The sequence below is a fragment of the Nyctereutes procyonoides genome, unplaced genomic scaffold (assembly GCF_905146905.1).
Source record: "Nyctereutes procyonoides isolate TBG_1078 unplaced genomic scaffold, NYPRO_anot_genome, whole genome shotgun sequence".
NCBI classification, from domain to species: Eukaryota; Metazoa; Chordata; class Mammalia; order Carnivora; family Canidae; genus Nyctereutes; species Nyctereutes procyonoides.
The window spans coordinates 3,698,469-3,724,424 of record NW_026575129.1 but is presented as its reverse complement, the minus strand read 5'-3'; the positions used below and the strand labels follow the sequence as shown (position 1 = coordinate 3,724,424).

The following is a 25,956-nucleotide window of genomic DNA, read 5'->3' as shown; positions in this document are numbered from 1 at the left end:
TCCTACACAGTCAAAATGAATTCCAATTCCTAAATACTCAGTCTGTATCCAAATGTTCCCAGTTTGTACCTAAAAAGTCTTTTATGTCAGGTTTGCCGAAACTAGGATCCAATCCAAGACTGTATTGCATTGGTTTCTTTCTTTCTTTTTTTTTTTTTAAGATTTTATTTATTTATTAGAGAGAGAGAGAGAGAGAGAGAGAGAGAGAGAGGGAAAGAAAGAGAGAGCAAGTAGAGGGAGAGAAATGGAGAAGCAGAGTCTCCACTGAGTGCTGGAGGCAGAGCTCCATCTCATAACCTGAGATCACAACATGGACCAAAACCCAGAGTCAGAGTGAGCCGCCCGTGCACCCCACATCGGTTTCTTACATATAGATGAGCAGTCCCAAGGTACTGACCTATGGAATAGACCCGACCAGCTCTCCTACAGAATATATGATTCTCTTGATTGCTTCCTTGTGGTGGTGTTTATTCCAGTATCACTTGTATTTCCTCAAAATTGGATTAGAGTTCACTCAGGTACTTTTGCCTGGTGTATATCATTGATGATACAGAGTTTCTGATTCTGTGTCACAACAGGGAGCTCCTGATCTGATGATTTCTCCTCTTGAAATTAGAAATCTTGGTATAAATTTTAAATCTATTTTTTTTTTGTTGAATAACTACCCATATTAAGAAACCAAAAAAGGTATCAGAGAAAAGGAAGTTTTCCTACTGTACCATGGTTGGGTTTTTTGTTTTTTTTAAGCTTTTATTTATTTGGTAGAAAGAAAGAGAGAATGAGAGAGAGCACGAGAGCATAAGCAGGGGGAGTGGCAGGCAGAGGCAGAGGGAGAGAGCCCAACATGGGGTTTGATGTGGGCGCTGGATGTGGGGCTTGATCCCTGGGACATGGGGGCTGGATGTGGGGCTTGATCCCAGGACCCTGTGATCATGACCCGGACGGAAGGCAGATGCTTAACGAACTGAGCCACCCAGGCACCCCCTCTACCATAGTTTTGTTAAAGCAGGCAGTTAGTTAGGTTCTAACAGGACACTGGGAGGCCAGCACAAAAGAAGTCATGGGCAGCTTTCAGAAAGTCAGAGGCCTGTCACGGCAGCACTTCATGAAAAGCCAGATCAAACCAGACAGGCCCAAGATGATGGGTGCCATGACAGGAAATCTCTGATGTAAGGAAGAAAAGGCATGAAAGCCTCCTAGGAAATCCCTGATCCAAGTAATGAATGTTCCATCCCCTAGTTGAAGACTGTCAGTAAAAGATGGAAACCCAAAACCCAGGTCAGCATCTCTCTCTCTCTCTTGTTCACCAGCTCTCATATCTTCAGAGTGTACTTTTGCTTTCATAAATGTTCCCGCTTGTGATTTCAGATGTCCTTGAATTCTTTCTCGTGATGAGACCAAGAAACTTTGGTAAATTCTTTGGGATAGGTTGAGTCAAGGCCTCAGAGCCTGGGATCTCTCAGTTCACCTGGCAACAGTTTCAGTTGCTAGTCTCCTCTTAGGAGGGAAGCATTCCTCCTAGAAATATTCTACCCAGACACAATGGGACCACACTCTCATTCAACAACATATCTAGGAGCTCCTTCCGTTCTAGTACCTGTTGACCTCAGGTATTCTTTTTAATGGCTCCATGGTTTATCATCCTGTTGATGTTCCTTAATTCATTTAACTAATGTTTCATTATGGATATTTTGGTAATTTCCAGATATGGAAATAGTGTGAAATAGTGATTGTTGAGCAATGGTGACACTTCTACTGCTGATTCCAAGGGTTTGCTTGGTCCCCAGTTGCATACATTTCCCTCTCATAACACTTTTGAGCCCAAGAAGATTCGGTGGAATGGACTTCTGAATGCTAATCTTATAGGTGAGCACCCCATATCTGCACAGAAAGAAAGTTGAGCTAAGACAGCTCAAGACTTGCTCTTGGAATAGCAGTTACTAAGCCTATTACACATTATTCCCATTTGACTTCATCTTTCTTTAGAGTATTTTGAGTTTTGTGCATACATTTAAATGTTTTGTATGATAAATTTTATGTTTTTTCTTTTATGGCTTTTTTCTTCTGGATTTATGTTTAAAACTTTGATCAATCTTGAACTTGAAAAAAAAATCTTGAACTTGTTCTAAGAGATCTAACTTTTTCTTTCCATATATTTGACCAAATGTCCATCATTATTAAACAATCCAGCTCTTCTTCACTGACCTGAAATGCCCCCTCTATCATACATTAACTTCATTGATCTTTCTTTTTTTTAAAATGCAAATATCTAGTGGCTTTAATCACTCCAGCTATGTTACATATGGTGATTATTTGGCAAGGCTATACCTTCCTGACTACCTCTTTTTCCCATCACCCTTCTGGTTTTTCTCCTGGTATGAACCCAAGAGTTTGCCTGTCTATTTCCCCTCAATCCTGATGATAATTTCACTGTATATTACATTTATTAATAAATTTAGAATAACTTTACACCTTACAAAATTGTGTCTTTCTCTTTATAAGCATGTGTAGATTTAGTCGTCTTATTCTGTATCCTACAGTAGCATCCTCAAACTTCCTTCAACAGCTCTTGTATATTTCTTTTTATTTTTTCAAAGATTCCATCCATTTATTCATGAGAGACAGAGAGAGAGACAGAAACACCGGCACAGGGAGAAGCAGGCTCCATGCAGGGAGCCCAATGCAGGACTCTATCCCAGGATCCTGGGGGTCATGACCTGAGCCAAAGGCCAACACTAACTACTGAGTCACCCAGGTGCCCCAGCTCTTGTATATTTCTTATTAATTTTTTCCTACACACTTAATAATTTTACTGAAAATATAAAAGAGATCTCTAATTCTGCTCTACTTTCAAAATACTTGTCAAATCTATGTAGAAAAGCAATGACTTTTATATACAAAATTTTTACCAGCCACTTTACCAAATTCTTCTATTGTCTATAATAGTCTTTCAGATGATCTTCTTGAGATTTCTAGTTGTATTTTATTTCTTCATAAAAATTTTTTTTTAAGATTTTTATTTATTTATTCATGAGAAACACACAGAGAGAAAGAGGCACAGACAGAGGCAGAGGAAGAAGCAGGCTCCATGCAGGGAGCCTGATGTGGGACTTGATCCCAGGTCCCCAGGATCACGCCCTGGGCCGAAGGCAGTGCTAAACCACCGAGCCACCTGGGATACCCCATAAAAAACAATTTAATCTTCAGTTTTCCAATATTTTTAGTTACCTAAATGTATTGTCTAGTATTGCCAAAACAAGACACATAAGAGTGGGGGACTGAATATACTTTCATGACTTTCTTTTGGGGCATGATTATTCCATTGGAGTTGGGACTGCATGGCGTGAAATACTTTTCCCATTACATTTTTATTATTATCCAAAATGTGATACAATCACCATATAAATTTTGGAGTCTTTCAATGCAGGAAATCTATCTTTTGAAAACTTCTTTGGTTACCTGTTTGTCTCTTAAAATGCTATCAACTTCCCTCTCATCAACATCCTGTTCCACATGTTGCTCTTACTAATGAAGCCTGTGTGTTTCACAAATATAGGAAGACTTTTGTGTTATTAATAATGCTGAGAACACAAGTCATCAGAGCAAGGCAGTACACAGTGATATTATGAAATACACTTCCTGAAGACAATTTTCAGGAGCTGCACATGCTTTCATCAAGTGGGTGTAACCTATGTTATTGCTCAGGCCAATCATGATGCCACATCAGATCTTCTTCAAATTCATTTTTCCTTATTACTTTCCCTATTCACATCTTTAAATCCATGTCACTCCTGTGACTAGGAAATTCTGAAATATATATATATATATGTATTTTGACACATAAATTACAGTTATTAATCTGAAAAGCAGATGAATGACTTCACTCTCTCAAAGAGTCTAAATGAACTGCTCTTAGCAGATATGGTCCTTAAGTGACTTTCATTTTTTATGGACTGAGGGACCTAGGTGAGCACTTCTTTACCACCTACCATATATAACTCATGTTTACTTGCTATATCACTTCTAGATTCTATGATGTGAAATAAGATGAAGGTTTTAGTTTGTACTGGTATAGACCCAAAGCTAGCTCCCCTTCTTGGATGTAGCCTCTTAGTTCTTGCTCTGCTCCCAATGCCATGCACTGCCCTTTTCACATAAACGTCATCTATCAAGCATGCTGTTGTGCAAGAAACCACTCCTGGAGTGCAGGGTTCTGGGCTAGGTACTAAACTTAAGCTGGAGTTGGCCAGAGGAGAGTCACCACAAGGATAAGGGGATTGGGAACCAAGTCACTTAATTATATTACACTACATAATGTTCAGTGAAGGCCTACTATATGCCAGACACTCTTCCTAAGTATCTTTTTATTACACCTAATCCTCATAATAATCCAATGAGGATGGTTCTATTGTTATCCTCATTTAACAGATGAGGAAATTAATATTGAAAAGTTAATTGTCCAATATGATGGTGCTAGTATGGTAAGGCACATCTTAAAAGTCTATGCCTTTGGTTGGGGGAAATGAGGAAGAGTAAGTATAGGGAAGCATGATACCTACCTTTAAATTTTTGAAGAGCTATCATATGGAAGAAACCATAAACTTTTTCTATGGATGCCTAGAGACTAATATGTGGACAAACAGGCAAACTCTCATTCTTTAATCCCCAAAAGGGACAAATGAGTGTGGATGGATGGATGGATGGATGGATGCATGGTGAGAATGAGAGAGAAGCAAGAGCCTGGAACCTAATAAATAGTAAATGTTTGTTATTATTTTCCCAAGAATGTTCATGATATTTTAAATATCCAAACACTATAACAGGTAAATCATTTTTAATTTTACCAATTGTCACAAATTGATACATTGTTTTGGAAAAAAAAGAGAGATACTGGCACATGGCAAATAGCACAAACAGTAAGTCAAGAACATATTAGATCAAGATAGATTAGAACTCTGACTTTTAAAAAGATCTTCTACAACTTGATCTATTTTTATTTAACAATCAAAAATAAGTGTTTCATTGAGCATCTATTACCAGGCCCAGCACAGTGCTAAATACTTTGAGGAAAAATATGAGAACATCATATTGTCCTTGTCCTTAAGTAGTTTACAATCTAGTTGTTTGTGACTTTTTAATATTTATTTTTTATTGGGGGTGAAGGGACAAAGGGAGAGGAGGAGAGAGAAAATGCCAAGCAGGCTCCATCCAGCGTGGACACAGGGCTTGATCTCACAACTCTGAGATCAGGACCTGAGTGGAAATCAAGATGTTTAACAGACTGAGCCACCCATGTGCTCCTCATAAGACACATTTTAAAAATTCTAGGACCTAACCGTTTTTTTTTTTTTTGAAGACCTAACACCTTTAGGTAAAATCATCTTTGAAAGTAATCACTTTGGAAAGTTATAAACTTATTTCAATGACCCTGCTATTGCTCAAAAACATTTTTTGCATCTCTTCCTTTGGGATTGCCCTTGGAGTCATTATACAAATCACATAAGAAAAGCAGACTCATTGCTCTTCCTTCTTCTGCAAGGACACCTAGTTTAGTTGCCTGAATTAATCATTAGACTTGGTGTTCAGCGACTTCTGGTTATTTTAAAATCTCAGATTCACCCTCACCCTAAAAGACAAGTTTTGCTATTCTCAATGACCTTCAGAAGAATGTACTACAGCATTACTGGACAGTAAGCAGCTGGAGGACCAGGGGCCTTTCTCCTTATCTTTGCAGGATCCAGCTGGGTGCTCGTCTACCACAAGAGTGCAAGGTGCTGGCTTGAACTGAAGGGCCAGCAGCACCTTAGCTGTTCAGCTAGAGATAGCAGGGCGGGCTGCGGGGAAAGGCGAGGAAGAGTTCCAGATGGGGCTGGGGCTCAAGGGGGGATTTCTTTCTGTTCTGTTCTTTCAGTGTTTTCTTTCACTACTCCTTAGGCATCCGGCTGTGATAGTGAAGGACAAAAAGGTCTGCCCGAAGCTGGTAGCAGATTTTCCCAATACTCCCTTCTGGCCCTGGGTGTAAAAAAAAATAATTAGTTTCAAAATGCATACCTATTTTATAAATCCAATATGTTTTATATATATTTGTATGTATGTGCGTGTGTATACATATTTGCCAAATACACAGAGGTGTGGTGGACAATCAGGCTAAAGTAGAACTTCAGTTTCAACATACAGACTGAAAAACTATGTCCGTTAATGCCTTTCTCACATTTCCGTCAAAAACAAGCATTGGGTGTCATCCCACCTTTCAGATAAAAACCATGTGTTTGAAATCTGGAGGTATTCAGAATTACCAGGAAGGACAGTTAGACCTCCCAAATAGGGGATATTTGGAGTGACCTGCTGAAAAAGACAGGATCCGAAAGGGAAGTAGCAGGCAAAGGAGACTGTGATGCCCATGGCATGAGAAGCACAGACAAAAAGTTCCCAGTGGCAGCCGTGACGATGTGCCAGGCCCAGGAGATGCGCTCTTCCTACTAGGCTGCCAGCCAAGGACAGACAGGTTACTCCCCTTTCCATCCTCTCTTCTCTCTCTTTGAATTGGAAGAGATCAGAAATGCTGGTTAGCAAGATGGGAAGGGAGGGTTGCAAGCATAAGACCAAGAAATAGAAGGATCAGCCTGGCCTTCCCTAGTTTCCTGCCTATTAAAGACAATTGCTGGAAAACCAGAGAAAAATGTAAGATTCATGGGTTCCAGTTTTGATTTTACATGGAACTGAACGTTTCTTTTTTTTTTTTTTTCTTTAAGCAGGCTCCATGCCCAGTGTGGAGCCCAATGTAGGACTTGAACTCACAATCCTGAGATTAAGACCTGAGCTAAGACCAAAAGTCAGATGCTTAACTGACTGAGCCACCCAGGTACCCCTGGAACTGAACACGATTAATTACTGAATTAAAATTGTGTTTGCTAAGTAAGGTGGTCATGGAGCTTTCTATGGCCTAAGACTATCCAACAAAGTCCTGAGGCATGTTAATATTTTCAAATACGGAGAGAGGAAACACTGTGCCCAATGAGCAGGCTTAAAGAAACAGAGGGAGACAAAAATAAAGTTGTATTCTGACGACTATATTTCATGAATCCTGTTTGTTTAATATGACAAATTTATTTCATGAATCCTGTTTAATATGTTTGTAAATGTTATTTATTAGCTTTACATTTTTATAATAAATTTACAGACTAAGCTTGAAAGAGTTATAATTACAGAGCAGAACACAATGGTTATATACCTTGATGATGAAAAAGTAATGGTCTAAGTTAAGAAGCCAAGAGGTAGGTGAGGGAGGAAGAGTAGAGGGAAGCAAAAAGTTCGTTCTTATTTTACAGAATGGAAGTAAGAGATAATATATGTTGGCAAATTGAATATAAGTTAAAAATAATAATAAAAAAATAAGAGATACTGCTTTACATCAATGAATGGTTAAATGGAAAATTCAAACTTAAAAGATAATCAACAGAAGAAATAAAAATGTAATAAATCAAAATTGGGAAAAATGGAGCTGGGAGAGAAGAGAAATATTACATGGTTTTAATGCCTCTGCTTTTGTAAAGGGTTACCAGTAATTACAGCTTAAAATTGATAAACCAGAAATGAGGTATAAGAAGAACACAAATGGCCAACCGGTCATTACTTTGGGAATGTGACTGGTGTCAGGAGGGGGGGAACTTAAAGTTTTAATTTTATATACTCGAGGGATGCCTGGGTGGCTCAGTGGTTGAGCATCTGCCTTCGGCTCAGGTGTCATCCCAGGGTCCTGGGTCAAGTCCCGTATCGGGCTCCCTGCATGGAGCCTGCTTCTCCCTCTGCCTCTGTCTCTGTGTCTCTCATGAATAAATGAATAAAATCTTTTAACATAATAATAATTTTATATACTCGGATACTTTTTGAATTTTTATTGCATGCATAGTATTTCTAACAATGAATAAAATGAGATTAGACAAAAATAGTATGTTAATAAAAAAATTCCTACCTGGCTCTAATCCAGGGTTTGGTGTGCATATTAAGGCCACTTCCCCAGCTGCCGTGTTTTTCTGAAGCTGGAGGCAAAAACCCCCTTTCTGGGGCCAGCTCCTCAGCAATAGCCCTGATGTGATAGGGCTCAAATCCACAGCACCCGCCAATGTACCGGACCCCCAGGTTGTAGGCCTCTCTGGCGTATTTTTGAATATCCCATCTGGTTGCAACTCGGGGTTCTAGTCCTGCAACACAATAATCACAGCGTTTCTATTACTGTCCCTATATTCAAATCATAGGTGCTGTGGTGGGCAAATGATGAACTTTAGGTGACGCTCATTTCTCATTAGCATTGAATGTTTTGTGTCTTACATAGTCTCTTTCTGTAAGACGGGATCGTAACCATTCATGATAGCCATTTCCATGTTGTCACCACAAGAAAACACAACCTCTAATACGCCCTAAGCTTACCAAAGGGATATTCTGGGAGATCCACAAACCCGCCTTTGCCACAGTCAGGGGTATGGAACCCCAGGGACTGCACTATCAGGTGTGCCTGCAACCCTGCAGCCTGTAGGCCCTCCTTCATGAGCTTCATTGTCTTCAAGCTGGTGCTCGGCCCAAATCGGCAGTTCACACCCACGATTGCAGCCCCTGTGCAAAGAAATACAGAACTTTTATATTTTACTTATTTTATTTTTAAATTTTTAAAAAAGTTAACTTTTTTTTTTTAAAGATTGTATTTATCCATGAGACACGCAGAGAGAGGCAGAGACACAGGCAGAGGGAGAAACAGGCTCCCTATGGGGAGCCAGATGCGGGACTCGATTCCAGGACCCCAGGATTGTACCCTGAGCCAAAGGCAGAAGTTCAACCACTGAGCCACCCAGGCATCCTTTATTTTATTTTTTAATAGTTGGAAATTGCCTTAGAGATTAGGATTAGGCAATCCTTCTTCACCTCCCAAGTTTTACAAATAGGGAAACCAAATCCAGTTATTCTTTTATTTCTGAACTGCTCTTGCAAGATTAAGGAACCTTTGTTAAATTTCATAAATGACAGCTGAACTGCTTATCCCATTATGGGTCCAAATTACCTGCTTTCACCAGCTTAACGGCACATTCTCCAGGTGTCACACCACACATGTCTCCGTCAGGGCCTATGCACATGGTAACTGCCACAGGCTTACCCGATTCTTTTAAGACTTCCACAGCCCATACAGCTTCTTCTGCATGCTCAAAATACTAAGAGAAATCTCACTTTTTCTATTGGTCCAAACATAAAGCAGATTTTGAAAGGTGGAATGCAAATGTTGCAAAACAGTTATAAAAATGACCAAGTATATGTAGTAAAACTTGCTGAGGAATAGGTCTTTAGCAGACTAAAGTATACTTTTCTGAGTAAACATTTCAATTCCTTTAAGAATAATATATAGATTTTGATTCAGAGATCATCAATTCAGCAAGATGATGAGTGTTACAAAAAAAAAAAAAAAAAACGAAACCCACAAAGGCTTTTAATGTAATTGAGTATTTAAAAATCATCATGATTTTGAAGGAATGAAAGTTGTAATAATAAATTTTATTTTGTTTTATTTTAAAGATTTATTTATTTATTTGAGAAAGAGTATGTGAGTAGGGAGACGGGGAGCGGGAGAGAGAGAATCCCAAGCAGACTCCACACTGAGCACAAAGCCTGACTCGGGGCTCGACCCCATGATCCATGAGGTCATGACCTGAGCCGAAACCAAGAGTCCCATGCTTAACCAACTGAGCCACTGAGGCACCCATGCTAACAGATTTTAGACCCTTCTTTTATGGAACTGGGGTAATCTCTGAAAAATAATGACTAGTTTATTATGCTTTATATTTCAAAGTGCTTTTTATCCACTTCTCATTAGATGTTCATAAGCGCTCCATGCAGTAGGGAGAAATATGATTATTTCCCCCAATGAGACCACTCGGCTCAGAGCAAGGAGGAATAGCTACTGAGTTTCTTTGTTGAGGGTGGACATGACACCCTGTTTAGTAAACCCAGGTCATTGCAGGGGTCTTCCCAGGAACCCCCTTAAGGGCCACAATTGAAAAGCTGACCTTAAGTAAGTAAGCGAGGAAAGGCCAGCTAAAGTCTCCCTGTGTTCTTCCTCCTTGACTTAGATTCTGTAGGAATGGCAGAGAGGGTCCACAGAGAGGTTCTTAAAAAAACAAACTTGTGTTCCCACCCATCCGGAGAATCCACTGGGTGGAGTTTGTGACCATCCCTGCAGATGATAGTTGCCAGGTGTGTCTTACAGGCTTCGGTGTTCTTGAGCCTTGGGAAGGTTGACAAAGCAAGCTTTTTGGTGGATTCAGAGAGTGCCAGGGGAACAGCAGCTGGGAGGTGGCTGTCCTTGCTAGGGGCAGAGACTTGGCCTGAGAGCTTGACTCCAGGTGGTAGCAAAGGTGGAACATAGGGGATGAGGGCTTTTTAATTTTTGGAATTGGAAGGAAGAGAATGTTCTGGGCCTTCATGTCCAGTCAACGACCAATTCTCATTGATTCTTTTTTCAAAATGTCACTCACATTCTATAGCTTGAGTGGAAGCAGGGAGATGGGAGTGAGCAAAGAATGGACAGAGGAGGGCAAGGAAACTACTTGGCACCGAGTGTTATTAGTGGGGCCTACACAAGTCCGAGCAGCCACCTGGTTCCTAAGCTTTGCTCTCTCGCAGCCTCTGGCCCTCGCCCAGAGACTTCCTGCCCTGCTCCTCCACAGGAGAGGTTCCTCCAGGAAGCACTGTCCCCTTTCCACCCAACATTGCAGGGCTCCCTGCTGAGTCAGCTGCTACAACCACCCAGAAGAAAACCAAGGCCACGGTCAGGCCTGTCCTGGGTCTGCCCTTCTTCACTAGAACCTAGGTACAAGTGAGAGGATGTTTGCCTTGACTGCAGTGTGTGTACACAAACCTTTGACCCTGTACCCTGAGGAAATGAGGGCACAAGGCAACCCAATGCCCCTGTGAAAGCTGAAGACCATGCGGTGGGATTTGTCAGAAGAGAGCAAATCCTTTCCCTAAGATCCTAGGCTTACCTCTGCAATCAAGAAGTCCACATTTTTCCTTATGAAAACCTCTAGCTGCAGTTGAAAGAGTTTTTTAACTCTAGCTTCATCCTTGTGGTGTCTGTACACTGATGTCTGGGAGATCCCTCCTGCCACCAAAGCATCACCTTTGTCAGCCACCTCCCTGGCAAGGTCACAGGCAGCAGCGTTCCCATCTTCCCACTGAGGTTAGAGAGCAAAGGTTCAGATGGCGAGCCCGGCATTGTAGAGGTAGAATGTAATAGATACCGAAGGGGGCAATAAGCAAGTAGGATGAGTTCAAGTCATGGTTTAAACTACAATTTGAGGAGGGATAGGGGAACCGGGTGACGGGCATTCAGGAGGGCACAGGATGCAATGAGCACTGTGTGCTATATGCAACTGATGAATCATGAAATTTTACCTCTGAAACTAATAATATACTGTATCTTAATTGATTGAATCTAAATAAAGATGAAATTTTAAAAAATCTGAGAGGACAGAAGAGTTGGGTACTTTCTCCCCTACTACCAGTGAGCTTCTAATTCCATTACTGTACTCACCACACGAGATTTTTGTAAATGTTTGTTTGCCTCCCTCACTTGACCGTGAGCCTCTTCAGAATAGGGTCTTTGGCTTTCTTTCATCTTTGTTTCGAGCATAGATTGGACTATTACTGGTACTCAAAAAATGTTGGTTGGTGGCATGCATAAATGCGCATGAATGTTTACAACTTCTAACACTTTACCGGTACAGACTATCTCACAGTCCTTCCCATTCTTCCCCTTATCTACTTTTCTCAACAAGCCTATGCATTTAAGCATAAATTATCTGCATTTTGCAGAGAGAAACCCAGTGCTCCACGCAGTCAAGTGTCTTGCACAAAGTCACACATCCTACAGGTGGCATCAAACCTAATTCTTTTCATTCCTAGGCCAGTGCTGTGTTCCCAAGGACCACCCTGTCTCCAGATGGGAAAGTCAGAAGAGAAGAAGGTAGAAGAAGGTGAAATAAGGTGAAATAAGGGGCATCTAGAAAGTGTTCTTTCTCTACAAAAAAGTAGCACAGAAGGATGACCATGTCCTCCCAATGGCCTATTCCTTCCTAATCCTATCTCCCCACCTCCCCCACCCCAGCTGAAGAGCAGAAAAAAGCTCATTTATATGGTACATATTCATTTACATAATAGTTAATTTCCTAATAGACATCTTATGTAGAGTTTTTAATAAACTATAGGAACACATCAGGTCAGTTTCATAGCCTGCAGTCAAGAGGTTAGTTTTATCACAAATCCCTAACACTCACCCCACACTAAGATCTTCCCTCCCTGCCTCCACCTCCACCCCAACCAAAATTACAGTTACCTTGCTTCCCATATTGTCCTCACTGGCGGAAAAGGTGAAAGTCTGCATGACATTTGATCCTGCTCTCAAAAATTCCATGTGAAGTTGACGAACTACAAAGTAATTTTAAAAATTAAGATTAAAAAGATAAAAATCATAAGAGCTCTCATTTGTAGCAAAACATCTCTTTCAAGCACTAGTACTTGTAAAAAATTGCAGATTAAGTTCAGTAGATCTCAAGGACAGGACATGGGAGAGTCAATACTAAATTGAGGCTGTTTGGAGCGGCCTCATATTGTCCTGTCAGTGGGCCTCAATGGTCTTGTCAGTCATCGGCAGACATTGAGGCCTGGTTGGCCAATTGCTCCTTGGTCTTTTGGTCTAGAGAGGGTTTATTCATTTGCCTGTGTTGTGGAAGACGTAGTTGCTCCACTTACAGTCAAGAAATCCTTACACGAGGAAATTCTCATAGTGGACCAGGTAGGTGTGTGTGAGTGGTGCCCCCACCAAATTCATTCCACAGCAGGCAGCTCGGGAGACACAGACAGGGAGCTTCCTTTGGCCTATCAGGACACCCTTCCCTTCTCTCTCTTCATCTCTCCCCAACCCCAATCCTCATCCTTGCTATTTCAACACTTTCTTTCTGGCTTAGCAAAAAGATCTTCTAAAATTAAGAAGAAGTTGGGACACCTGGGTAGCTCAGCGGTTGAGCGTCTGCCTTCGGCTCAGGGCATGATCCTGGGATCCGGGATCGAGTCCCACTTCGGGCTCCTTGCATTGAGCCTGCTTCTCCCTCTGCCTGTGTCTCTCTCTCTCTCTCATTGTCTCTCATGAATAAATAAATAAAATCGTTTAAAAAAATTAAGAATAAGTTCTCCATGGGCCAGATGAAAACTTTGAGCTAAGTGCCAGAGAAACAAAACTTGGTCTTACCATATAACTCTGCGTGTCCAATGAAACAATAAAACTGGCCAGTGGGTACAGTATGATATTTTGGGCTTTTCGTGCAAGTTAACTCACAAGTTCTAACAACTAGCCCATGTCATCCTGTCCTGTGACATGAGTCAAGAACCTGATCCTGGGTGGCTCAGTCGGTTGAGTGACTGGCTCTTGGTTTTGGTTCAAGTCATTATCTCAGGGTCATAATATTGGGCCCTGCATTGGGGGTACTTGTCCTTCTCTGTCTACTCCTGCCCCACTCACACACTCATTCTCAAAAATAAATAAATCTTAAAAAAAAAAAAGATAATGATCCTTGGGAAAGTCAAATGATTTGTTGGTCGGTGGAAGAATCAAGACAGCATCCCAGGTTTCTTGGACACATGGTGCATAGATGAATACAATCAGAGCAAATCAAAATCCCATTCCCGGCTTCTATTCATTTCATTCGTTTGCTTTATTTTCCACTTTAATTTAGGAGATTGTCCTCAAAAAAAAAAAAAGAGTAAAAATAGAGTTAAAGTTCCAGTTTGATGTTCCTTGCCAATCCCATCATAGTTGCTACTTCCAACTTTTATTGTTTTTTTTTTTTTTCTAGCTCAGGGGATGAGGCAAAACTGCGTTGATTTCTTCACACCCCTCTCCCCCAACAAAGCCCAAATGTCTACTGTTTATGCTCTGTTAATTTGGTGGTTACTATTAATCATCTTTACCAAACACATGGATACAGTATAATATGTAAATTAGTCAGGAAGATTAATGTGAAGCAATAACAGTTTTACTATGTTAAGGAAACTCTTGAATATCCACAGGGTGAATATTCATGGAACAAATATTAAGTTGCATGTTTTAGCACTCCCTGTATATGAAGTGTGGAGGTGGGTGGCTGGGCACGTAGAGGCCATTTTCCTACATATGCTTCAGGCCATGCACTGTCACTGTCTCTACATCTTGGTGACTCTGGCAAGTGAAACAGTCCTTGGACAACACTCAAAATTATTTCTTAATCTTCCTTCAGTCAAATTTAAGCAAATTGTCACCCAGATAAACACTCTTGGGAGACGCTGGCACTGACCTGCATCGGGATGGTCTACTATGGCCTCTGGAGTCCAGAGTCCAGCCTTCACGTAGCCCCTCTTCTCCAGAGTTATGAGAAAGCTGCCATCTCCAACCACAACCTCTCCACTATCCAGACGTTCCAAAATACCCTGAAGAAGAGAAAGAAAAAAATCACTTAAGATACCTCTTTTTTTCCTAAAAGCAGTCTCCAATTTTAGGAAAGGTGGTACCATATTCTTATTGCTCCAGTTCTGTTAAAATCCTGTCTAATATTTCAGAAAGATTGAAAATTTTTATATTTCTTGGACGTTCCAGTTATTTTTGTGCATAGTGCTGTATTTTTTCCTCAAATAACATTTAATCTGAGTCAAATTATAGTGAAAGTGCTAATTCTATGATAGTTATTTTGGTTTTTCAATATGTCAGTGACAGATGCTGTTAGTAGCCTAATTAATATGTGTTTCCTTTCCTTTTCTTTGTTCATGTATTTCATTTGGGGAGACAATGTCCCCTACTTAAAAAAAAATCCTTGGGGTCCCTTACGGCTAGGAGTGGCCATACATATGACATGGTGCTGGCCAATGAGGCATAGGTGGAACTCAGTTAAAGATTTCTGGAAAAGTTTTGCTTTCCTTATATAGATGGGCACTCCCTTCCATCTAGGCATTTTTGTCCTCCTTCTATCTGTAATGTCACCGTAAGTCCTGGAGGTATAGCAGTCATCTCTCAGCCATGCCATTGAAAGTCACACACTAAGACTGGTGGAGCCAACTAACAGCTGGTATAACTTGCAGCTGGGTGTATTTATTTATTTATTTAAGATTTTATTTATTTATTTGACAGAGAGAGCGCACGCACAAGCAGCAGGAGTGGCAGGCAGAAAGAGAGGGAGAAGCAGGCTCCCCAAGGAGCAGGGAGCCCAATGCAGGGCTCCACCCCAGGACCCTGGGATCATGACTTGAGTCAAAGGCAGAAGCTTAACCAACTGAGCCACCTGGGTACCCCTGGTGGGGTCTTATAATGACAACTTAGGCAGCTGCAGCAGCCATGGATTGCAAAACCTCATTTTAGGTGCAAAAAATAGCCCTTTTGTGTGTGTGTAAACCACTACACACAATCCTAAGGGACACAAAGTTTCATAACTAAGCCCTGCATTTTCCAGCATGTTTACATACAGGTTTTCATTTGGTATTCAGGACAGCTCCGTAAATTTGGCAGGCCAGACAGTTTTTATTCTCATTTTATAAATGAGGAAAGTGATGTTGAGAGAGGCTAAGTGATTTGTATAAGACCACAGAGCTAAGTAAGTAAAAAAGCAGACTTTAGATCGTCTAAATTCCTAATCTAGTCCCTTTGTAGTCCCACTTCTCTATGCGGCCCACCTATACTTGAATAAGTAAATTTGGATGCTATAGAATTGTGTCTCCCCTCCCCCTCCAATCTCTCACAGGGTTATGCCAAGGGTAACTACTTAACACTTCTTAGAAATGTCCTCCCTCTTCCTTTTCCTCACAGCCACAGGCCATGCACTCCCCCCCCCCCCCATTACTGAAAAGGCTTCCGAGCCACTCCAGCCCCCTCTGTTGTATCTCCCCTGGCTGCAGAGCAAGGCCTTGTCTGACCTACTCTGGTTACTTCCCGGTCTCCTCTGGTTGGCTTTAAAATGCTTGAGGCTCAGGTGACAAATCTTATTTTCCTCTATCCCTACCATCTCAGCACCTAACAAAGAGCAGGCCCTTAATAAACTGTGCCAAGAGTTAGCAGACAGATAAGACTTTTGAAAATGTCACTTGTCTCATATAGCTACAAGTTTGGTCCTGAGGAGGGGAAAAAAATAGTCTTTAACAGAACATCAGTTAGGGTTTTAAGAAAATTATAGCGCTTATTTCAATTGTATCTTCGTGATAACAAGTAAAGACATTTTAATCTGTTATCTAGATGTTTATCCAAAAGTATAAAATGTGCCAGTTTTCTAAACAGCCATTTGCAAACTAACTACATTATCAAGATTTGAATAAGCAGCACTGTAAATTAATCTGCAGTACATTTATATTTTCATTCCATCCTCCCTTCAGTGTGGCAGTGAATCTGCCTGGGATCTGGTCGTGAGCTCTGAGAGCCAGTTGTGCTTCCTTTTTGCAGATCTCAGTATCTAGACTTCAGGTCTGGCTTCAGGGCACCTCTGTTCGCACCTGGAGCAGGTCACCTTTTCCCTCTGGCCAGAGATCTCTTCTGCCTGAAACTGCCACCAGGAATGCGCTTGTGGATTAAGGAAGCTCCAGGAGGTGCCCCCTAAGGCAGTTAAATGAATTCTTTTAATGTACCTCTTAGCTGACAGGAGAGGTGAGAGTAGCTGTTTCCCACTAACTTTTTAACCCAGAGGTACACACTGACATGGATTATCATAGGATAATCTTGGTGTTGCAAGAGCAGAGGCTGGGAAGAAATTGGACAGGGACAGCATATTTTTTTTAATTTTTTTTAAATTTTTATTTATTTATGATAGTCACAGAGAGAGAGAGAGAGGCAGAGACACAGGCAGAGGGAGAAGCAGGCTCCATGCACCGGGAGCCCGATGTGGGATTCGATCCTGGGTCTCCAGGATCGCGCCCTGGGCCAAAGGCAGGCGCCAAACTGCTGCGCCACCCAGGGATCCCAGGGACAGCATATTTTAAAAACCTTTTTTAAAAAACAAACTAAAGGTGAACACAGTATTACAGAAAGTTTACCGAAAGAAATCAGAACGTCTTTATCTTTTCATGAAGATCATTTTCTTCCATGCCCATATTTTTATAAGCAGAAAGACGTATCCAAAGATTTTTTATGTTAAACCCATATTCCACGTCCTATGTAATTACCATTATTATTTCCCTCCTTACATGTATAAAGTATATAAATATTTTTACATAATCAGTGTGTGACAGGGTGTAACTCCTTTTGTAACTTTGCCAAAGCAGTTTGCTTGTTCCCATACTTGGCTTTGCCGTTGGCTGCCTAATAACGTATTAAGTGGGTGCACCTTTATTTAGGGAGCCCATCATCCGCGGCATCTTGGTCGGTCCTAAGTTTTTAGCGTAAGTAGATCAGTGGTGCACATTTGCACGTCCCTGCAGCTTCTCCCTCCGCGCTCCCTCTGAACTTCCAGGCGCACGTGGGTTGCTTTGGGGGATCCCGGAGATGTCCTGCGTTCAGCTCATACCTTTCCTAATTTTGTCACCCCTTCTCCATCACATACCCAGGGGAGAAGGGCGGGGGGGGGCAAAGCTGGCAGTCGGTGGGCAGATGGGGAAAGAGGCCTAGAGAAGGAGCCAGGGAGACCTGAGTGGTGGGGGAGGCCGAGCCCCCGCACCGACCCTGCGCCCCCTCCCCGCGGCCTCCCCTCCCCACCCCTCCTCGGCAGCCTCGCGTCTGGGAGTGTCTGCACCGACACTGGTTTCAGGCCAGCCCAACACTTGCAGGGAAGGTGGGAACCGAGCCCTGCAGCCAGTTGAGGCGAAGGCCTGACGGTGTAGGTGGGCTGAGGGTAGAAGATGTGAGCCTGGCCCCCGAATCTGAAGCTAGACCCCAAATCTCCGCTTCACCCTGGACCAGCAAGGGCGACCCTGAGCTAGTCGCCTGCCTCTCTGGGCCTCAGTTTCCTCACCTGGAGAACGGGCATCATTGTGAAAACGGGATAATGTGCGTCCGCCGTCCGCGCAGCGCGGGGCACCGAGCCGCGCTCTGTAACGGGCCCCCCAATCCCCCAACCCTGCGCCGAGGCCGCGGTCACCCTGGCCCCCGCGGGCGCCTAAACCGCGGCGCAGGGCCCTGCGGGTGCCGGCCGCCGCCCCGGGCCCCGCCGAGGGCCGCGGTGGGACTCGAACCCTGGCACCGGAGCCCCGCGGCCGGGGAGGCTGAATACCTCGCGGGCGCCCAGAAACTCACCTTTTTGGCCCCGGGGCTTCCGACGGGTGCCATGGCGCGGCGACCTGTGGGGCCCGGCCTGCGAGCGCGCCGGCCCCGAGCCCGCCCCGAGCCCGCCCCGAGCCCGCCCCGAGTCCGGGGGAGCGCCCCCCTGCGGACGCCCGCCCGCCGCAGCAGGTGCCCGGGGCGGCAGGTGCCCGGGGCGGCAGGCGCACGGGGCGGCAGGTGCACGGGGGCAGGTGCACGGGCAGGGCCCGCCTCGCCATGCTCCGTCCCTGCGCGCAGCGGCTGCGGGGCCTCCGGCTGCCGAGCCTCCCCCCGCGGGGCTCCCCGGGCCGCGCGCGCTCCGCCTGGGGCCGCCGAGGGTGAGTGGGGCCGGGGTGCGGGGTGCGGCGTGCGGCGGGTCCGGGGGTCCGGAGAGGGGGCGGGGGGCGGCGGCCCGGGGAGGGGGGGAGGGACAGGGGTCCGGGGGGTCCGGAGAGGGGGCGGGGTGCGGCGGGCGGGGTGCGGGGCGGCTGCGGGGCGGGTGCGCCGTGGCCTGGGAGGGAGGAGCGATGGGCTTGCGCGGGATCTCCGCACGCTCCCCCCACGTGCACGCAGGTCCGGGGGCGCAGGGTCGCGGGGTCCCAGCGCGAAGCCGCTCCTGGCGTCCTTCCCCGCGGTCGCCTGTTCATAGGGTCTTGTGTGTTTTGCGGAGACCGCGCGCGCGCGCGCGCGCGCGTGTGTGTGTGTGTGTGTGTGTTCCTGGGTATTCCTCTCTGCCTTCCTGACACCTTGCTTCTTACAGTGTGTCTCGGAGAAGGTCAGGATCCAGCAAGGGAGAAGGTCATGCCAATAAATATAGTAAACCCCGAGCAACACTTACAAAATTAGAGAAGAATGTTCGCGGTGAGACAGTTGAGGGAGGGAGTACATTTTGCTCCAGCTGGCTCTCTTCAGCCTGGGAAACATTGCAGGGAGGAGGTGACCCAAGGTTTATAGAGGCCAAACTTCATGATGATTGTGGCTTTTCATGGAATGAAATGATTGTCAGTGTGTTCTTTAGGTAGACTGGGAAAAGTTATTCTCTACATTGTTTGGAAATTTAAAAAAAAAGTCATGTTCAATTCTTTTTTTTAACTTTTTTTTTAAGATTGTATTTATTTATTTTTTTCTTTTTATTTATTATTTATGATAGTCACAGAGAGAGAGAGAGAGAGAGAGAGAGAGAGGCAGAGAGAGAAGCAGGCTCCATGCTACGGGAGCCCGACATGGGATTTGATCCCGGGTCTCCAGGATCACGCCCTGGGCCAAAGGCAGGCGCCAAACCGCTGCGCCACCCAGGGATCCCTAAGATTGTATTTATTATTCATGATAGACATAGAGAGGTGGAGACACAGGCAGAGGGAGAAGCAGGCTCCATGCAGGGAGCCCGATGTGACTCGATCCTGGGTCTCCAGGATCCCACCCTGGGCGAAAGGCAGGCGCTCAACCGCTGAGCCACCCAGGGATCCCCCAGTTCTTTAGTTTGATTAGTTATCTACAATGGAGCAGAATTACATGGAAGGGGCTCAAAGGCCTCCCCTTGCCTCCTGGAACCAGGTTGCAACAGTCAGGGTTTCTGTGCTCCATATGATTAAAGCAGCACTATGCCGACTTCACAGCTACTGTTAAGATATTAGAGAAACTAGGAGAAACCCATTAGTCAGAAAAGCTATAGCTACCACAGCCAAGTAAAACTGCCATTTAAAAAATTGTCTTCCAGAGAGGAAAACCCACCCGCATCTGCGGAAACCAGATGGAAAGACAAAGCAGAAACCGTGGTCATTGGAGGCGGCTGCGTTGGAGTGAGTCTGGCTTATCACCTGGCCAAAGCTGGGATGAAAGATGTGGTCCTCCTGGAAAAATCAGAGCTCACTGCTGGATCTACGTGGCACGCAGTAAGAAAAGCACCTCAAAACCGTGATACACTCTGATCTGTGCACCAGTGCAGCTACATCTCCCCACTTCGAGCCCTTTCGGGGGAGTTTCCTTTCAGTAATGTTGGAAAGTGCAATTACAGTTTAGTTGCTGTACTTCCAGGATGGGATCTACATTTGTAATGTCTCCTCTGTCTTGGACATGTGGCTTCTGGATTCAACCCCGGCTCTGCCATTTTCTGGCCATCCGGCTTGTGGCCACATACTGAAGTCCCATTCCTGCTGTGCAGATAGGGAGTATTAACAGCACCTACCTAATAGGGTTGTGGCGAATGTTGAGTTAATACGTATAAAGTTATTAAACACATGATAAATGTTTAGCAAATGTCAGCTTTTGTGTGGAAGGATACTGGCCGGCTGATCTCAAACACAGTCAGAGACCTTTGCCTAAACTCTCCTCCCCTAGGTTTCAAGATCCTTTGGTTTTTATTTATGATTTTAATTCTGCACTAAGAGTCAACAGCGTGGCTTCCTGAGGCTGAGAACTGTGAGGGCCGAGAACATGTGCCAGTGCTTTCGGGTTGTGGTGAATAGACACACGACCGAGTCAGCTGGCTGTATTTAATGATTCGCATAATTGTTCCAGTGCTACACGATAATCGGGCTGACATGGACAGTTGCTTGGGTGAATGAAGTGATGACACTCCTCTCGTACCTGTATGCTGTACCAATTTTCCTGAAGTCAGCTGAGGATGAATGAGGAAGCTCTTGTGACCCTCGGTACCCATTTCTTTTGGAGAAAGAGTTGGGCAGGGTTAGCCACTACTCATTATCCCTTTTGGTCATTAGTTTTCCTCTGCCCAGACAAGAGGGAACCCTGCCTTTTGGGAACTTCTGAATCTAGGACTCACTCTAGATTGGGGGGTTGTCAAGCACTGAAAAGGCTGCCCCACTCCTGCTGAGATTCAGGGAGAGTGCAGCCTAGACCTAAGCCCAGCTGGCCCCAGTATCCTGGGCCTCCCCCACTGGCTGGATGGAAGCTCCTAGAAAAGTCACACCAAACCCGGCTTCTCTCCCCTGTCTGCTTTCCCTTCAGTCCCCTTGTCCCTCAGTCTGAGCGGGAGGTGTGGGCCCCTGGTCTTCCCGGAGTGTAATTTCAGAGCCTTTACAGGCACACTGTCTCTTGTTTCCTCACTTGTCCTTCGGCTGGCTTCCTTCTGTCTGGAGACAGGAGTCTGGGAAGCCACCAACACTCCTGGCTCTTCTCCCCTCCCCAAACTAGGTTTCCTTTCCAGGGAGGCTTCACATCATCACGCAAAAGGAAGTCTGCATGTCTCCCATAGCTCTCCTATAACTTCTCCTTCAGGAACATTTACTCGCCCTTCCATGAATATTCACTGAGAGCCTATATTGGGTCAGGCTGAGAGCAGGGGACACAGCAGTTACCAAAACTCTGTGCCTGGGGATCCCCGGGTGGCTCAGCGGTTTGGCACCGCGTTCAGCCCAGGGCCTGATCCTGGAGACCCTGGATTGAGTCCCATGTCAGGCTCCCTGCATGGAGCCTGCTTCTCCCTCTGCCTGTGTCTCTGCCTCTGTCTCTCTCTCTCTCTCTCTCATGAATAAATAAAATCTTAAAAAAAAAAAAAAAACCTCTGTGCCTGCCCTCACAGAGCTACATCTGGTGCTGCAGGCAGAGACCACACAAGCAGTGCTTGAGAGTCAAGTCATCAGCGCCACGAAGAAGAGTAAAGTGGGGCAAAGGGGTGAAGAATGGTGGGGCAGAGGAGTCAGGAGGCTACTTGGGGAGGTGACACCTCAGCAGAGACCACAAAGAAGTGAGCGCGGGTGGGCTGAGGCCATCTGGGTGAGGGGGCCACAAAGGCAGGGGGAGATTTAGGGGAGTGGAGATATCCTGAGAGAGAGGCTTACAACCTTCTAATACTTTTGGATTGTTAAGGAGGGCATACATTTCAGCATTTTATTTACGGATTTGCTAATTTATTTTTTAAAAGATTTTATTTATTTATTCATGAGAAAGGCAGAAACATAGGCAGAGGCAGAAGCAGGCTCCATGCAGGGAGCCTGATGTGGGACTTGATCCCAGCATCCCAGGATCCCACCCTGAGCCGAAGGCAGACGCTCAACCACTGAGCCACCCAGATACCCTCACTTATATTTGATTGATTTGATGTAGCCTACATTTTAGAATAGATTACGGGATTCCCTGCGTTATTACTTCTTAGACACCCCATGAATGAAAAAAAACAAAAGAGCAACATACTCTTAACCTAATTTTTTTCAGGAAAAGTTGCCAGAGTTCTTAAGATGATAGCTTCTTGTTTAAATGTTAACCGTGCAAAAATAATTTTCCCTTAACTGGAGAGTTACCAGGGAGAGTGGGAAAGGCACTCTGCTTTGCGCATGAGGTATGATGCGATATGGTTTATAAAATGACATTTAGGCAGTGTGAGTTCAAGAGGGACTCTGGCATCAGGAGCCAGGTTATTTGAACCCCTGGGAATAAAGGATAAAGAAAGAGAGTGCTAGGAAGTGGACCCTAGGACCTTTTGCAAGTCAGGGAGGCCTCCCTCTGAGGAGCAACATGAAGAAACTCCACATATTAGGAGTTCTTAACACGGAGAAGTATTGGGAGCAGATATGAGAATGTGGAGGGCTGCGGAGCCAGCTAAGGGGCAGACCACAAAAAATCTAGGCAGTCTCCCTGAAGTAAAACATGTGCTCAAGGTTAAACATATCTGTAGAGTGCAGGAATCAAGTACTTTTTTTTTTTTAAGATTTTATTTATTTATTCATGAGAGACCCAGAGAGAGGCAGAGACACAGGCAGAGGGAGAAGCCGGCTCCATGCAGGGAGCCCAACGTGGGACTCAATCCCAGGACCCCAGGCCCCCGCCCTGGGCTGAAGGCAGATACTCAACCACTGAGCCACCCAGGTGTCCCGGGAATCAAGCACTTAAGGAGGAAGGCACAGCTTGGAAAGTGAATATTAAAAATGGAGTCACAAATCCAAAAATCCTGAGGTTTTGCTTTATTTTAAGAATAAAGAAGACTTAAAGTCTTTAAGAAGACTGCTTTGTCAGCATGAGCCACTACTACCAATATAGAACATCTCATGTAGGATGGAGGGAAAGGGGAGAAGATGGAGCAAGAAGCAGCTTTGGAGCTGGGGTCCCCCAGGAGAAGCAGCCCCTGGGGTTGGGGCCAAAGTGAATGTTTTGGAGAATGGAGGACTAAAGATCTACAGACGCACAATGATCCACCTCGGGTGTAGGAAGACAATATTAGAACTGTCTATTTTTATCTAAAAATGTAACAAAGAAATTAAGCTTTACTGATCTTTATAAAGAGCCTCTGCCTTTGATGCAACCATACTGGGTATGATTCCAAGGTTGACTAAAAGAGAGGTTGGCACACCACAAAGGAGGCAGCCTCGTACTTCCTTTGGTCTTTCATCTACCATAACATATTACAGATCACATGCTACAGGTTATCATTGCTGTAATGAATTCTATAGAAATAGGACTTTAAATAATACAATTTGTGGTGAAAGGAAAAGAACTTGGAAATGTTATACCACATCTCATACAAATTTTGTGAAACAAAATTTTTCTTTTACAAAAAAGACAAAAGTCCTAAATTTAGTGACCTTTGTAGTGTTGCAAATGGCTGCCAGTCATTTCTGTGAAGCAGATCCATATAAAAAAATAACTGCAATCTATCCTTTCAACGTAAAGATGATGTTATAAGTGAGAAATAACTGCTTTTTGCAAAACAGTCCTGTTAGGAAGAGAACATTTTAAAAAGGGATGTTTGGAAATGTTGGCATCACTATTAGATTTTCTGGCCAAAATGATATGTATCATCAAGAAAAAAACTCATATATATATATGTTAACATATATATATACACATATATATATAATAAAAGCAAAAATAATAAAAAAATAAATGTTTTTCTTTTTTGAGATAATTTTTTTAACATTTTATTTATTCATGAGACACACATAGAGAGGCAGAGACATAGGCAGAGGGAGAAGCAGGCTCCATAGACTCAGCCTGATGTGAGACTGGATCCAGGAACAGGATGTCCCTAGAATTCTTTTTTTGGTTACTATGTTGCATCTGCAAGAGTTAATAAAAGATGTTTTGGCATGCGACTATTTAGATACTTTTCGTGAGAATAATTAATAAGTGTTTATTCAGCAATAATTTGTGGGGTACAACCTATGTGTTCATCAGACGGGTTAAGCTTTAACAAAAGTCTGTTCACCAATTAGCCTGACTGTAATTCTCAGGAATTTTCCAATTCTTGAATTTTGGAAATCTCAGGAAAGAGAGCAAGAGGGCTGTTCCATTTAAGAGAATGGTGGGGACTGGGTCAAGGAAAATTTTGCTAGTCCATGCTCCGTCTTCTTATGGGAACACATGATTTGCTGGTTTGGGTCCATGTTGTATGCTACCCCCACCCCCAGAGTCTTCCTAATAGCAATTATTTATAAACTCATCTAAATTGTCCCATTTATGAACCTACAAACACTCTTTCCTTTGTAACTTTTAGGGACTTAAAAGTATATGTTCATTGGCTGACTTTCACATAACTTACATGATTCAAATTGGTTCTCATAACCCTGCCATGAGTCTTATGCCCCGCTGTGCTCAAACTGGAGCTAATGTGTTCTCATCCCAGAAGAATGGCTGGTGCTTCTCAGTTTCTTGCCAGTAATGAATTATTGCTTAACAGATAAACTACTAAAACTTAGAGAATGTTATTGGCAAGGACGTGGATGAAAAGGAACCCTTGTGCATGGTTGGAGGGCATGTAAATTAGTATAGCCACTCTAGAAAACAGTATGGAGGCTCCTCAAAAAAATAAAAATGGAAATACCATATGATCTAATAATTCCACACCTGGGTATTTATCCAAAGAAAACAACCCCACTAACTTAGAGAGATATTGTATGCACCTCTGTGTTAACTGCAGCATTATTTGCAATAGCCAAAATATGGAAGCAACCCAGGTAAATGGATACAGAAGAGTGGTACACACACACACACATACACACACACACACACACACACATACCATGGAATATTACTCAGCCATAAAAAAGGATGAGATCTTGCCGTTTGTGAAAACATGAACGGACCTAGAGTATTATATTAAATATATTAATATTTACAATATAATTTAATATAATAATTGAGATAATTTGGAATTTTAATTTGTAATTCCTGAGAATTACAGTCAGGCTAATTGGTGAACAGACTTTTGTTAATAATAATATAATTAATAATTTAATATAATACAATACTTTGTATTATATTAAATAAAGTAGGTCTGGGGATCCCTGAGTGGTGCAGCAGTTTAGCGCCTACCTTTGGCCCAGGGCGCGATCCTGGAGACCCGGGATCGAATCCCACGTCGGGCTCCCAGTGCATGGAGCCTGCTTCTCCCTCTGCCTATGTCTCTGCCTCTCTCTCTCTCTCTGTGACTATCATAAATAAATAAAAATTAAAAAAAATTAAAGTAGGTCTGATGGAGAAAGACAAATACCATATGATTTCACTTATATGGGAATCGAAAAAATAAAACAAATGAATAAACAAAAAGTAGAAACATATCCATAAATACAAGAACAAACTGATGGTTGCTAGAGAGGAATGGAGTTGGGGGCAGATAGACAAAAGGGCTAAAAGAGAGTGAGAGCAACAAACTTCCAGATTATGGAATAAGAGTTGGGGATGAAAGGTCCAGCACAGGGAATCTAGTCAATGGTATTATA

General features: G+C 43.7%; 2 protein-coding genes across 4 annotated transcripts in view; one reads left to right on the top strand and one right to left on the bottom strand.

Annotated features, from left to right (window-relative positions):
* Positions 1-4,753: 4,753 nt before the first annotated feature.
* On the bottom strand, positions 4,754-18,428 carry BHMT2 (betaine--homocysteine S-methyltransferase 2). Of its 2 annotated transcripts, none has more exons than XM_055342319.1 (8): positions 18,278-18,428; positions 14,370-14,502; positions 12,377-12,468; positions 11,025-11,216; positions 9,053-9,200; positions 8,428-8,610; positions 7,973-8,201; positions 4,754-6,012 (listed from the first exon to the last, which is right to left on the bottom strand). In XM_055342319.1, the coding sequence occupies exons 1-8, from the start codon at positions 18,308-18,310 to the stop codon at positions 5,931-5,933; spliced, it is 1,092 nt and encodes a 363-aa protein (XP_055198294.1). In that variant the 5' UTR covers positions 18,311-18,428; the 3' UTR covers positions 4,754-5,930. The 2 variants fall into 2 exon arrangements, with proteins under 2 accessions (XP_055198294.1, XP_055198295.1); XM_055342320.1 differs by lacking the exon at positions 18,278-18,428 and adding an exon at positions 17,997-18,161.
* The window catches only part of DMGDH (dimethylglycine dehydrogenase), a 75,055-nt gene continuing 61,067 nt past the window's right edge, over positions 11,969-25,956 (top strand). The window contains exons 1-3 of one of the 2 annotated variants that reach the window (XM_055342316.1): positions 18,451-18,456; positions 18,510-18,621; positions 20,001-20,175. In XM_055342316.1, the coding sequence (XP_055198291.1) occupies positions 18,521-18,621; positions 20,001-20,175 (276 nt within the window). In that variant the 5' untranslated portion in view covers positions 18,451-18,456; positions 18,510-18,520. Of the gene's footprint in view, positions 12,028-18,450; positions 18,457-18,509; positions 18,622-20,000; positions 20,176-25,956 lie in introns of those variants that run through there. The other variant, XM_055342317.1, reaches the window with a different exon arrangement.

What these genes read in the sequence shown, in the direction of transcription:
- BHMT2 (XM_055342319.1), bottom strand. Translation starts at nt 18,310, where the DNA reads ATGGCACCCGTCGGAAGCCCCGGGGCCAAAAAG. An exon ending in GAAGCCCCGGGGCCAAAAAG is followed by an intron (nt 14,503 to 18,277) that starts GTGAGTTTCTGG and finishes TCTCTTCTTCAG; the next exon opens with GGTATTTTGGAACGTCTGGA. An exon ending in AAACCCTGGATTAGAGCCAG is followed by an intron (nt 6,013 to 7,972) that starts GTAGGAATTTTT and finishes TTTTACACCCAG; the next exon opens with GGCCAGAAGGGAGTATTGGG.